The 13,133-nt window shown below is 48.4% G+C and overlaps 6 protein-coding genes across 6 annotated transcripts; 3 read left to right on the plus strand and 3 right to left on the minus strand.

The window, feature by feature from the left end:
* Positions 1-1,243: 1,243 nt before the first annotated feature.
* On the minus strand, positions 1,244-1,776 carry K452DRAFT_29060 (uncharacterized protein). Its single transcript, XM_033541029.1, has one exon. The coding sequence runs from the start codon at positions 1,578-1,580 to the stop codon at positions 1,305-1,307; it is 276 nt and encodes a 91-aa protein (XP_033397973.1). The 5' UTR covers positions 1,581-1,776; the 3' UTR covers positions 1,244-1,304.
* K452DRAFT_287486 (uncharacterized protein) lies at positions 1,649-2,444 on the minus strand. Its single transcript, XM_033540482.1, is given in 3 exon segments — positions 1,649-1,750; positions 1,806-2,287; positions 2,300-2,444. The coding sequence occupies 1 exon segment, from the start codon at positions 2,266-2,268 to the stop codon at positions 1,888-1,890; it is 381 nt and encodes a 126-aa protein (XP_033397974.1). The 5' UTR covers positions 2,269-2,287; positions 2,300-2,444; the 3' UTR covers positions 1,649-1,750; positions 1,806-1,887.
* An 802-nt stretch (positions 2,445-3,246) lies between these two features.
* Positions 3,247-4,533, plus strand: K452DRAFT_227456 (uncharacterized protein; the record flags this gene model as incomplete). Its single annotated transcript, XM_033536899.1, has 1 exon — positions 3,247-4,533. One exon carries the CDS (start codon positions 3,247-3,249, stop codon positions 4,531-4,533), a length of 1,287 nt encoding a protein of 428 aa, XP_033397975.1.
* Positions 4,534-5,979: 1,446 nt separating this feature from the next.
* Positions 5,980-6,648, plus strand: K452DRAFT_333062 (uncharacterized protein). Its single transcript, XM_033545163.1, has 3 exons — positions 5,980-6,299; positions 6,356-6,390; positions 6,421-6,648. The coding sequence occupies exons 1-3, from the start codon at positions 6,056-6,058 to the stop codon at positions 6,526-6,528; spliced, it is 387 nt and encodes a 128-aa protein (XP_033397976.1). The 5' UTR covers positions 5,980-6,055; the 3' UTR covers positions 6,529-6,648.
* A 1,421-nt stretch (positions 6,649-8,069) lies between these two features.
* Positions 8,070-9,846, plus strand: K452DRAFT_333069 (uncharacterized protein; the record flags this gene model as incomplete). Its single annotated transcript, XM_033545164.1, has 4 exons — positions 8,070-8,108; positions 8,132-8,365; positions 8,414-9,084; positions 9,130-9,846. The coding sequence occupies 4 exons, from the start codon at positions 8,070-8,072 to the stop codon at positions 9,809-9,811; spliced, it is 1,626 nt and encodes a 541-aa protein (XP_033397977.1). The 3' UTR covers positions 9,812-9,846.
* A 135-nt stretch (positions 9,847-9,981) lies between these two features.
* K452DRAFT_333074 (uncharacterized protein) lies at positions 9,982-12,200 on the minus strand (the record flags this gene model as incomplete). Its single annotated transcript, XM_033545165.1, has 5 exons — positions 9,982-10,205; positions 10,233-10,446; positions 10,515-11,187; positions 11,236-11,393; positions 11,439-12,200. 5 exons carry the CDS (start codon positions 12,198-12,200, stop codon positions 9,982-9,984), a joined length of 2,031 nt encoding a protein of 676 aa, XP_033397978.1.
* Between the last annotated feature and the right edge of the window lie 933 nt (positions 12,201-13,133).

The following is a 13,133-nucleotide window of genomic DNA, read 5'->3' on the forward strand; positions in this document are numbered from 1 at the left end:
CAACATCATCAACACTAAATGGTTGCGGAGGCGGGTGGCCCTGGTTAAATTGATAAACCATATGGCCGCGGGACGTCTCCTGGCTCGTTCGAACCTGCTCATCAAGCTTAGTACGGTCCCAAACGCGCGAGAACCGTTGTTTAGTAAGCGTGTGTTGAGCGTGCGGAGGCTCACTAGCCTGGTGTTGAGCGAGCAGAGGCTTACTGGCCGCGTGTTAAGCGAGCGGAGGCTCACTGGCCGCGTGTTAAACGTGCGGAGGATGCTCAGGGGGTTGCTCAGGGGGTTGCTCCGCACGTTCAACCTGCTCCACCTACTCCGCCTGCTCCGCCTGCTCCGCCTGCAGTTGTAGAGCACGCGTAGCGGCCTCCCGCAGGCGCTGTTCTCGCTGATCTAAAGCCTTCCTCTCTCTGTAGATAAGCGAATATCTTCTTGGCCCGCCGCCAGCGCTCGTCGGCATCAGGGTGCTGCAGTAGCTCTAGTTCAGCTGGCGGAGGGGAGACGCGGGTAGCAGGCGAAGATAGCGCGGGCGGGGGGCGAAGCAGTGTTTACGGCGTCCCAGGGAGGGTCCTAATCAGTGAAGTACTGCGAGGCAGCGGGGCACGCGGAGGAGGGCCCTGGGAGGCACGCGGAGCGGCCCGCGGCGGGGTATCATGCGTTAGATCGATCGTTTCAACAGTTGTATTTCGGGCGCGAGACCGCACGAGCGTCGAAGGTAGCGGTAGGTCCGACGAGGACGAAGAGAGGTTCGGGGCTTCTTCGGAGGGCGGTATTTAGCGGGGTCTTGGCGGAAAATTAGAACTACGGGTACCCGCGGGGTCTCCAGTCGAACCTGCTACAACCTCTGCAGCTCCCGTAGCGCGCTCTACTAGGCGCTCGTTCGCTCGCTCGTTCGCACGCGGGCTAGCGCTCGTTCGCGAACTTTCGCCCGCCTCGTCCGCTCGCCCGCGGGCCCTCCCGCGCTCTCTCTCCGTAGTACCCTCCGTAGTACCCTCCGCAGTACCCTCCGCGTCCTCCTCCTACTCGTCATCTACGTCCTCATCCGCTAAGTCCTCTAGCTCTACAAGCTCTCGCGGAGAGGCATCAACACGTGCCTTAGGAGGCACAAGACGTCGTCGTCCTGCCCACATTTCGCGGCCGAAGAGTACTCTAAATGGTGAAGCGCTATATGCCCTTCGCCAGTAGCTGTTCTGCTGTAGTGTAACGTCTAGGCAGGCGTAGGCGAAGCCGGGATAGCTATATGCGATTCGGGCCCTCTCAAGCTTCCTTTTTACATCTCCATTCGCACTCTCAACACCCCCCTGGCTCTATAGGTGGCGAGGACGTCTACATACAAGGTCGATCCCGTAGTCGTCGAATAGCTGTTGAACAACACTACGGAACTCAGTACCGTTATTAGTATGTATTTGCCTTGGTAAGCCGAATGGTTGTATCCAGCGTAGCAGTCCTGCAGCTACTGCTCGAGCGCTCTTGTCCTTCAGGGGTATCAACATGCAGTACTTGGAGTAGTGGTCCCTAATATATAGTACGTATTTATCCTGCGTTACTAGATCGGGGTGGTTCCTATAGTCAATCAGATCCATTTGTACCCTCTCAAACACCTCTCTCGAGATAATTAGACGTAGGGCCCGCGGAGCAGGCGGAGGTTGCCTGGTTACAGCACAGACGCGGCAGAGACGAAGTAGCCACTTTATATCAGCGCCAGTAACGCCGTAGTACTGCGGCTGTATATCCTTAAACGTAACTTCTTTTACTACAACACCATATCAGTATAAATATCAGTAGCTACTGCAGAACAGTAAACGCACCTAAATAGCCGTTACTAAGATGAACGTCTCGAATAACGTTAAACACCTTATACGTCCTCAACACCTTCCTCTCTCCATGGTTCTACGTAGGCCTCCTATAGAGGCCTAATTTGCCACCTTCTCCGTTATAGTACCGATATCTATTAAAGGTGTTACGCCGTTTCTCCTCCTCATCACCTACTAGGTGTCTCCCAAGGAACCATGAGCTGTACTCATGATACTTTCCGTCACTGAAGTGATAGCGCTCAGGGGCAGCCTCAATATACGCATTGAACGAAGTTCTTACGGCATCACTAAACGCTAGCACAGCTCGTTGAAGGTTGAGAGGACGCGGGGGTAGAGGGACAACGTCATCAGCAGCAGGAGGACGTTCAGCAGCAGGGCGCTGAGCAGCAGCAGGGCGCTCAGCAGCAGCAGGGCGCTCAGCAGCGCGCGCGGGGTTGGCGGAGGACCCAGAAGACATGATTTGAACGAAGTTGATATGTGCTCGGTAGGTGCTTGGTAAATCGAAGAAGACTTTGAAGCTCAGTGACCTGCTAGTGCATTCTCAAGCCCGTTTTATGGGCGAAAAACGGCCTCCTACGATGCATGAACGCGTGTTCAGTCTTTTGCTTTTTCACAGTTGAACCAGGCCTCATATTAACAGATAAACAGGCGGGCCTACGCACCGCTGCAGGCGCGGGATACAGCTGCAGGCGCGGGTCGGTGTTGATGCCTTTATATAGCGGGGACAAGGATCGCTTCAGGGGGTCGAGTCAGTAGGGACACGCGAATCACGCCACAACACCATATCAGGGCCCTGATATGGCTAATCAAACACGGCCCATTCCGTGCGTGTCTAATTAGTCGAATCAGGGCCCTGATTGGCTGGATCAGGGCCCTGATTCGCTGGCGGGCCTGTTTCGTCCAACATCTGTATGGATCTGAAGCTTTGATAGGGTCTCGGCGATAAAAGAAAGAAGCGAGTGTTGTTTCGGAGATAGACTTCGGTGATTCGGACAACGGTAGGTTCTCCCGAATATGTTCTAATATGTATCCGTGGAAAATCTCCATGACAGCATTGGAGTCCTGATTCAATTACCCGTGGCAGCAGATTTACAAAGAATAGCTGATCTCTACTCTTTGCGAAACTGTGCCGTTCAGCTACCTTTGAACCTTTCAGGAGCAACTATGTAATGATTGCTATATTATCGAAAAAGGCAAGAGAAAATGCAAATAAAGTTAGTAAGAAAGCAACTCCACGGAACTGCGCGGCAGACTCATGCGGCAATGATGTGACTTGAGCCACAACTAGCGGGTATAAAAGCTTTGTGGTAGAGGTAAAGGGGTCTTTTCAACATTTCACTCATTCAAGTCGTCCACGCATTGAATAGGCGACATGGTACTCTTCAGAGCTGCGCTAGGTGCGCTACTTGTATTTTCCAATCTTTCTTCTGCTTTGATGAATGGCACACTCCCTAAACCGGAACTTCTGGACTTGGCCTCTGGTGTCGTCGGTGGTCTTTTCCGGCCAGCCTCTGATGGAGCGAAAGCCGCCATTGGGATTCTCGTTATGCACGCCGAACAGGACTACCTGACTTTTTCTGCTTGCACGGAGCTACCGAAGAGAGGATACACGGTTCTCTGCGCGAACAACGATGCCAGCAAATCCGGCTATATGACAGACCTTGACTTCGAATCTATGATGCAGGAAGTTGCTTTGGGAGTTTCCTACCTACGAAACCAAACAGACATAAGCCAAGTTGTCTTGCTTGGACACAGCGGTGGCGGAGCGATGATGTCCGCCTACCAAAACATTGCAGAGAATGGGCTTGCAGCTTGCCAAGGATCTGAAAAGATTTATCCTTGCTCGGAAAACATGTCAGCGCTCCCGAAGGCGGACGGAGTGATGCTTCTTGATGCAAACTATGGCATTGCGTCGATGGCACTACTCAGCCTGAATCCTGCGATTACTGATGAGACGAGTGGATTGAAAATCAATTCCTCGCTTGATCTCTTTGCTCCGGAGAACGGGTTTTCAGAGAAGGGGGGCAATTATTCTGCAGTATTCACCAAAGCTTTCCAGTCTGGAGTCGTGGCTCGAATGCAGCGTCTTGTCAGTTTTGCCGAAGAACGCTTGAAGGCGATCAATGCGGGTAATGGGTCGTTTAGCGACGATGAGGACTTTTATATTCCGGATGCTTCCTACATTGGTTTCAACAACAAGCTTATCTCGCAAGACGTCCGATTTCTCTCGCATACTTCCCAGCCATGGCCGCTACTACACAAAAACGGGTCGACTACTACGCAAATTGTCCATTCTGTTCGCGTTGCGAGTACCATCGGATCCAATGCGAAGTCCTACACCAACGGCGCTATCAAGACGACAATCAAGCGTTTCTTGTCGGCGTTTGCGCTCCGGGTCAGAGATGATTTCTCCTATGGAGAGGATAGTTTTACTGGTGTTGTCTGGAACTCCAGCCACATGGTGCCAATTGCAGCTGCTCCCGGAATCACAGTTCCTCTACTCACACTGGGGATGACTGGTCATTATGAGTATCTTAATGCTGAAAAGATCTATCTTAATGCAGGCAGCAAGGACAAGTCTATTGCTTTTGTTGAGGGAGCGCAACATACGATTAATACCTGTACGGAATGCGAGAGTTATCCGGGAGAGTTTGGTGATACTACCAAGACGGCTTACGACTATATGGGTCAGTGGTTAGGGAAGGAGGGGCGTTTCATTTAGAGATTTGTATAGATGTAACTCTTGTTAATCCTATTGTTACTAGACGGTTTCTATTCTCTAATGTCGAAACTAAAGAAAGTTTTCCGGTGGCTTTTATCGAAGTCATGCGGTCTTAATCCTCAGCCTGAAGTCGCCTAATTTCCGTCAGAGCATCTTCGATAAGTTGGTTTGTTTTTTGATTAGTAAACTGTAACTAATAATCCATCAACAGCTTTTCCTAGCTATTCCATTTTTCAAGATTAAAAGCCGGGGCCTCCCCTTCTTGAACCTCTTCCCCGAAGTTGAAGTTGGTCTGAGTATTTTTCCAGAGTACCTCCCCAGCGTACACAAGCCACAGACACGCGGCGCGTACCGTAATTGTAGTTAGTAGTTTGGCCCGGCCCCCGAAAGCGTACTTGAGAGCATAAAGTGTCTAAGTCGTATAGTCGGTGTAACTGGCTGTCGATATAGCCGTAAGCTGCGAGAAGAATACTACTAGATTCTCCTAGCACCGCTCGTCCTCGGGCGTTCTTTGAAAGACCAAGGGACCTTAACTAGGTTAGTATAACTTGAGTGGCTGTTATGCAGTTACTCACCGAAACTTCCCAGTTCGTCGGCAAAAATAGGCCTAAACCTAGCTAGATCGGTGTAAACAAGATCGCTATCATGCCTTAATGGCTGGCCGGCCGCGTCTGTCAACATGACTTTCTAAAGCTGATGAACGAACTCGACGAGCTTGCGCTGCTGCTCGGGTACGTCGGTTCGTTCGGCAACTTCGAGCACGCAGCGTGTAGTATTCTCGAAATCACTAGGAAACGCCTGGTTGTCGTTTATGCTTGCCGTGTTTAAGGCTACGATTTACTGTACAGCATCTGCGGGCGATTGTAGGGTTGTCAAAATCTTAAATTCGGGCTTGGTTTCTAGGTCAGCGTGATACTCTGGACAGCTACGCTATTGTATCTCTTCGAGCGTGTCCATATTGGAAGGAGTTGAAGCAGGTGAGTGGTGGGGCGGGAGGTGGATTGATATACGGTTAGAGTTTGGCCCCCCCTAAACGGCCTCTAAGCGGCCGCCCCTAAGTTCGCCCTACCTGTTCTCGCGGCCCCCGCGACCGCGCCCGTTCTTCGACCTTAAACCTAATTTAGAGGTTGATCTTCAGATTGACTCGGTTTTATTAGTCATCCGATAATGCAAGGCCGCAACCCTCTATTAGACGTCCTGTTACGGGGTAACGACGTCGGGGGCTGAAGCGACGAACACGAGGGGGCTGAATCCTACAGAACGATATTAATGCGCTTGGACTTCTTTCTGTACATACTTAAATGCCTCTAATGCCGTCTCCAAGAGTCTCATTACTCAACCACCTTAGCTTCGACTTCAACTTCACTACGCTTATTTAATCTTTCGATACGCTCTCTCAACAATTAAAATACTCTTCGATATTAAGTCTACTTTACTCCTCGGCCTTGCCGCTGTCGCTATAGCCTCCCCTATCGCCGATCCTAGTGCCCAGGATAGCGATGTCTCTCTGCACGGCCGCTAGATGGCTAAACAGGTCACTGTTAAGTGCCCCGACGGAACTACCTTTACGGTAGACGAAATCTACACAACTAGCGGCGTGTTTAGGCCCTTGGGGGATGCCCTTATCGACCCTAAGAAGAGCAACCCTGTTGGCTATCCTAAGTATTTCGGCAACGAGGGCACATACGGGAAATCTGTGTTTCCTAGTTCATCTTCCGGAAAGATGTATGAGTTTCCTATTAAGAAGGATAAGATATGGAAAGCGAGTAAGTTGATACAGACACGTTTGATAACAGGCAAAGATGTTAACTATAACTTGTAGACGAACGCGATAACCCGGCGGGCATATACCGCATCGTATACGTAGACAAGATTACCTATGAATAGGACAAGGATAAGAAGCCGACCGACAAGATTAAGTCCCGGCAATGGGTCTACACTGGCGTTATGGCGCACGGTACTGGAAACTCCTATGAGAGGTATGTGCCTATTTAGTTATTTGACTTAAGGCACTCAACCCTGTTCTCAACCTCTTATTCTTGTTTCTGTTTTATTACCGTTGGGTTATTAGAGCATGTATATAATTTTCGTTGCTAGTCATTCTTTCAAATCCAGCCGCGATTTATTCAACAGCCTAACATCACTTTATGTAGATGTCTAGTAGTATTTTGTCGTGGTTAAATCGTACGCCCGTACTGTCTCCGCTAGCTTGACTAGATAGCTAAAGCTGTCGTTCTCTATACTGTAGTAACAGCAGCGTCGGGGTTTGGTAACAAAGGCAGTAATATAATCTTGGCGACGGCAAGGACTGTAAAACCCTCGCGGACTGTTGCCATTAGTTTTAGTAAATGATGTGTTGCAATATTGTATAGATCTAGAGGGCTGACTTAGTCCTAACTGCTCTGATATTCTCGCTCCGAGGCAAATCCATGCTCAGCCTTGCCACGTCAGCTATAAACGGGCAACGAGTATCACACTGGCCTGTCGGGGTTACTCTGAATTCTCATTCGCACAATTGTGGTACCGCTTATCAACTGTATCCCCCTGGCTTAACTACAATAGCCTAAGTTTCTTCAGATCGATGTTCCTCAGGGGTAGCACCATATTTTGCCCCACACCAAAAAGCTTACACTGTATAGGGTAAACTTCGCTTATCGGGGACTTTGCTGACTATGGTATAACCACCGAAGATCCCGGCGAATCGGTGCAATGGTGGGTTCCACGCGCGCATGACTCCACCAGACGATGAACACCGCAGCTTAAATTGTCAGCCTTCCTCAGCTTAAGTTTTTATCGATCGAAAAATTCCCGACATAGAGGACAAAAGGTTTCGTGTTGCTATTGTCGGCGGCAGCATTGCCGGGCTTACGCTGGCACTCGCGTTAGAAAAACATAGCATCGACTTCGTGGTGCTAGAGGCTTACCCAGAGATTGCTTCACAAGTTAGGGCAAGTATTTCTGTCCTTCCGAACGGGTTTCGTATCTTAGATCAGCTTGGCTGCTTTGAGGATATTATGGAAAGAGTCAACTACACGATCGACAACTTCATCATTCAGGACTTAGATAGCAGCGTCTTAATACATGTCGAGAATTTAGATCATCATCTAGTTTAACGGTTAGTAGGATGTTCTTTATAAATTACGAAGCTAATTTTTAGGCATAGTTATCCTATAATCTTTTTTAAGCGACGAATGCTCGTTGAGGTCCTTTATCAGCACATCCAACAAAAAGAGAAAATTTTAATAAGAAAACGAGTAACTGGGATACACGAGCGAGCCGATAGTATTACTATTACTACTCAAGAGGGGGAAGAATTTAAAGCGAATATTATCGTTGGCGCGGATAGTGTTCACAGTACCGTAGGAAAGCATATATAGCAGACGACAACCCATAAAGACAACGAACTTCGAAGAGGTATTTATTCCTGTACGATTAAAGGTCTCTCTAATGTGTTCTAGATGAAATGCCAGTTTAATATAGGTGTCTCTTTAGAATCTCTTCGAAGGTTCCAGGAATTTCGGAGGATACACTTCATCATGTCAGCAATAAAGGATCTTCCTTGTTCGCTGCGTCAGGTCCAAACGATCGAACTTACTAGTGCTTGTTTACAAACACAGGAACTAAGTACTACGGGGAAGACTTGCCACCGTATAACGAAAAGGATGTGGCCGAAACCGCGCACAAACACAAAGATAACGGCGTTACCGAAACAGTTAAATTCGGTGACCTTTACGAACGGAAGCTTATAGCTGTACAAACTCCGTTGCATGAATACGTGCTGGAGAGATGGTACTCGCAACGCTGTATCGTTATTGGCGATGCGGTCCACAAGGTAATTAGTACAGTGTTAACGACGAATCCGATGGCTGATTATTTGTAGTTCAATCCAATTATTGGTTTAGGCGGTATGTCAGCAATTGAGACATGTGCCGCTCTAACGAATGGCCTGGTTTCTCTGCTCGAATCTCACAAGGATACCAAAATTCCCTCGTCTTCTATCGAGTCTGTCTTCCGAACCACCCAGGAAGTTCGCAAGCCTCGCGCCACTACTCTAGTGGACGTCTCGAGGAATATACAGTACAGATTCGCTATGGAAACGCCGTTGCTTAAGTTTTTCAATCGGTACTACTTTCCAGGCATGGGTTCCAGATCAGCGTTGCGATTGCTTTCGGAAGCATATCCAGGAGCTGCCAGTGTGAAGACACTGCCCGTACCAAAGCAACCACGTGCTCTACCGTATGAAGACGAGCTTTTGCAACAACCTGTTCCTAGGAATGCGTTGCTGAGTAGAATTACTGTGGTTGCTTTGGTTGGTATCTTCTTGTTCCGTTGCAATGCAGTCGGGACAAATGCCTGGCCGCTTCAGGATGGTTCTGGGTTTAGATTTTTAAGCTTGAAAAGAGCGCTTTGGGATTTCCTCACTGGCTTCTCATCCAAAACAGGAAGCAACTTGCAAGCAAGCTACTTCTTCATCTTAGTGACCTTTCCTCTCATTGCGATTATTTTGATTGAGAGCTATCGGAAGAGGAATACATGGTCTTCAGTTTGGTGGTATGTATTGTTGTTATCGGTAATTTCTTGGCTAACACTGCTTAGTTCCACGTTATGGATTACTGCCGCCCAACTTTTTGGTATTAGTACTGTTTTACCGCTGTATATCCTGGCTTTCTTCAACGGTTCAAAAGGTACAGCCTACTGGATGCCCGCAGAGCGTTCTATCTCAAAGATAGCCGGCAAAACTCTCTTGATATCTTTGCTCGTTGGCCTCTTTTCGCCTGCTGTATTTACAGCTTTGTATGGCGTTGCTGAGGTTCAGAGGGCCATTAGTTTGTGGCAAGCCACACCAATATTAGTGAGTGTGCTGTGTTCACTACTCACAAAACTTTTCGATGGCCCTATTGTCCCGAAAGATGACAAAGCTCCAGTGGAAGACTATCAAGGATATGACCTGCCGTATACGAGGATGTTGTATAAGATTGTCTTCTTCGTTGCGTCTGCAGCTCATTTAGCCCTTGTGTCGGGAATGGGCATTTTGAGTCGGAGTTGGGAGAACAAAGCTTTGGGGTACGATCTTCTTTCCGTTGCGCTGACGGTAATTATTTGGGCGGCTATGAATGTTCAGGATATGAAGCGGGTGGGCATCTCTTCGCTGTCAACTTGGAAATCTGCTGGCCTTTTGCTCGGAAATCAGTTGTTGATTGGGCCCGGGGCCACAACGGTGGCGTTTTGGAAATGGCGCGAGGAGAAGATGGCAAAGCCCGAGTTGAGGGTTTTGTAGTGTATGCAAGGTATATATGTGGGGTCCCTTGTGGCATTGAGACAGATTTAATGCTCCAAAAAACGAAGCTTGTCAGTGAAGAGAGTTTTCATTTGCAATCTAAGTACTACTCTAAGCCATAAAGTTACAGATTGAGGCCCTCAACGGGCTGTAAACCTGCTGAGATACAACTACTGGTTACTGATTTCAGACGAGCTTGACCTTGCCGGAGTGCAGAGTTCAGTAAGTTCCTCCTGAGTATCGTCCTTGCCAGACTCCTGGTCTTGGTTGAGTCTGTCCTCGGATTCCTCTTTCAGTATTTCCTCAAGTCCTGGCGGCGGTGCCTTCAACTTTGGATGTGACTTCTCTTTCAGGTCCATGACACCCAGTCTTTCGCACTTTTCGGTCACGGGGACTTCAGTGTCGCATAGGCGCCACGTACCGAGTCCGAGTTCCTCATGGGCAAGACGTTGTAGCTGAAGCGTCCCGTTCATGGTCCACTCTAGGCGCGCATAGACATCAAGGTTACGCCGGTGTTGGATCCACACGACCAGCGGCTCGAGGATGTAAGAAAGGATAATTGTGATGCCACCGACGGTTAAAATCAAGGCGAGACCGAAGACAGAAAAGTTGGTGTAGGCAGTACTTAAGATCTTCTGCAGTGTCTGGTGTCAGAACGCTCTGCTGGTCTTTTGTTTTACAACAATTCTTTGGGATGAGTTACCTGGTTCTGGCACATACGCTTTTGTGAGTTGTCTTCGGGCTTGACCTGAAAGTCCTTTTGTTGTGCGTTGGGAGGACCGGTTACCGCTTCTACGAAGCTTTTCTGGATGGATGCTAGAGTTATATTGGTCCATTTTTCGACGTCAAGCTGCCACTGATTTTCCCTGAGTGGTCCTAAAAACCCGCCACCCATTAGAGTTATCGAGTCTAATGCTGTCTGTCCTAGAACTTTAATTGGCGAAAGAAGCGGGTCTTGGGGACCTTGAAGAATAGATGTAAACCACTCAAATGGGCCGCCGCTTTTGCTTTCTTCCCACAATGCCACGGCACTGTAGTATGCATCGATAAATGACGACAGTTCGGTGCATCGGCGTTCGTCTGGCAAGTCAGGCTTGCATAGCTGGTATTGCAATACTAGTCCCATTGGAGAGGCAGGCTCATCACTCCAGTACAGAGACGTGGGGTTGTTTGGACTGACGACTTTGTTGGCCTTGTTGAAGGCAAAATCGTGGGCAGAATACCAAATGTCATCCGATTTCTCTGGGAACAGTAGAGCGTTCAGCGAAAGAAATGCAATGTAAAGATCTGCATCGGTCCTCTCAAGTTCTTTTATTGGTGCGATGTTTGACAATACCGGAACGAGCGATCCGTTCGCATGCTGAGCTCCGTAGACGCTATAATGTGTTAGCCGTATTTAAATAGGTGGATTGGGTAGTCTTTACTCTATATCCATAGTAGGCCGTACACTTGTAAAGTTCTCCTTGACAAACTGATTTTTCTGGTTGGCCATATATTGATATGTATGATGTGACTGCAATCGACCAACCTGCAACCGCGGTCCATAGTAATATCGAGCATATGAACTAGGGCCAAGATTTACCTCTCATGTATAGCCGTTTGTCTTCAATGGAGCGGATTGTAGAACGAATCGAAACTGGTAACGATGTCCTGGGGGTGCATTAATCCCAAGGTCGTTATGACTGTCAACAAGGCCAGTATCCAGTAATAAATTTGAGTCCTGGCTCTTGCAGATGTCCCCTGGGAATGGGCAAAAAGCGTTTCGGATGACACTTGTGCTCAGTCGTCTTTGAACGAAAGTGTTGCAACCTTCAGTGCTTTGAATGTCAGGATAGCATTCTTGCGCATAGTCTGCGTCGGAAGTGTGTTTTTGTGAGAGATATGGTTGGAAAACAGTGGTTAATCCCATTGGATCCGATGACTTGCTTAAAGGATACATGTATCCGCAGTTGGTGCCTGAAAGAAGTACTGCGGTCCCAACAGACGAGATTCGCGAAGAGAAGGTACTGGCTACAGCGAAGGCTGCTAGAATTAGACAGCTGAATGCCAGTAAAGGTAGAATCCGTTGGTATGCTTTGGTTGACTGGGTTTGCCAAGCTTTGAGCAGTAGGAATAGGCTAGAGATTCCTGTGCTCGCATTCGCGGAATTTCGGAGAATGGCCTGCCGCTGGTGATACAGTGCGTCTCGTGAGGCCTCAGTCGAGTATATGTAGTGGAGTATGAAGCAACAAATTTTCCAAGTGCTTGTGCCAATGACGGCAACGAAAAGAGAGAGGAAAGCAATTAAAAAGCTTCCATGGGTACGTGTGGTGGTGAGTGTGATCCCGAGCAATTTGTTGTGCGACCAATCGGTCCAAATACCAGTGTATATTTCGTAGTGGGCGTCCATGGTGTTGTTGCTGCAGGGGATGTATGTAGGTTATCGGCATTTAAATACTTTAAACTCTCGACAAACATTGCGATGACTATTGCTATTTCGAGGCTTGTGTAATTCTGAGCCGTATCAACGCTAGCTATGCAAAAATAGAGAAGCTGGTAGTGAAGGTGGGGGCTGAAGAAAAGGTCTGTACCTACGTTACACTCTGAAGCTGACGATGGGGCGGAAACAATAAGCAACCTGATACGTACGCAGGGTCATCGCTATTTATTTTCTCGAAAAGCCCTGGTGTGTCAGAGGGTAGGTTTTAAAAAAAGATGAGAGAACTAGGCTACTGATCAGCCTTAGAAAGCCTTGCGCTGTAGACTATTCGAGGAAGCTTGTGTAAGGTATTAATTTTAGGGGTTTGCAGAGCTGACAACTAATCTCGAGGTGGTTGCCTCCACACGCTTATTTTAAGCGTCATTGTATAGCCTAAGAGCTAACGCCAGGTCACTTTCAACTGTGTCGAATCTTCCAAATCCTCGATTAGCGTGGGGGTTAGTGTGGGGACCACAGTCGATAGACCCACTCACCTAGCTGTATTTGACTCATCCACACCCCTCGCACATAACAACCTTTCTTCAGTCATCTGCACTTTGTCTTTTCGTCCGTAGCAAGTTGTTCAATATGATACTACCTACTCTCCCTATAGAACTCATCAGTAAAGTTCTATGGCTCGAGTTAATTCCCCCCCCAATATCTGCTATTTCCCCCCCCCCAGGCCTACCGCCTGCCTAATAGGGTAAAGCGCTCGGCAGAAAGTTGCCTTCGGCACAACCCGGTCGCGCAGCTCGCTCGCGTGACGCCGCGCGAGGACGCGCAGGCGGGGAATAGGAACTAGCACCCCTCATTTTGTACTGAAAATTAACTAAAAAATTCTATATCTCTAACCTTACTATTACA

This window comes from Aplosporella prunicola (assembly GCF_010093885.1).
Source record: "Aplosporella prunicola CBS 121167 unplaced genomic scaffold K452scaffold_12, whole genome shotgun sequence".
Taxonomy (NCBI): domain Eukaryota; kingdom Fungi; phylum Ascomycota; class Dothideomycetes; order Botryosphaeriales; family Aplosporellaceae; genus Aplosporella; species Aplosporella prunicola.

Coding starts and splice junctions, on each gene's coding strand:
- K452DRAFT_29060 (XM_033541029.1), bottom strand. CDS start 1,580: ATGGATCTGATTGACTATAGGAACCACCCCGATCTAGTAACGCAGGAT.
- K452DRAFT_333062 (XM_033545163.1), top strand. CDS start 6,056: ATGGCTAAACAGGTCACTGTTAAGTGCCCCGACGGAACTACCTTTACG. Junction 6,300..6,355: donor GGATAAGATATGGAAAGCGA/GTAAGTTGATAC, acceptor TATAACTTGTAG/ACGAACGCGATAACCCGGCG. Junction 6,391..6,420: donor CGGCGGGCATATACCGCATC/GTATACGTAGAC, acceptor ACCTATGAATAG/GACAAGGATAAGAAGCCGAC.
- K452DRAFT_287486 (XM_033540482.1), bottom strand. CDS start 2,268: ATGTCTTCTGGGTCCTCCGCCAACCCCGCGCGCGCTGCTGAGCGCCCT.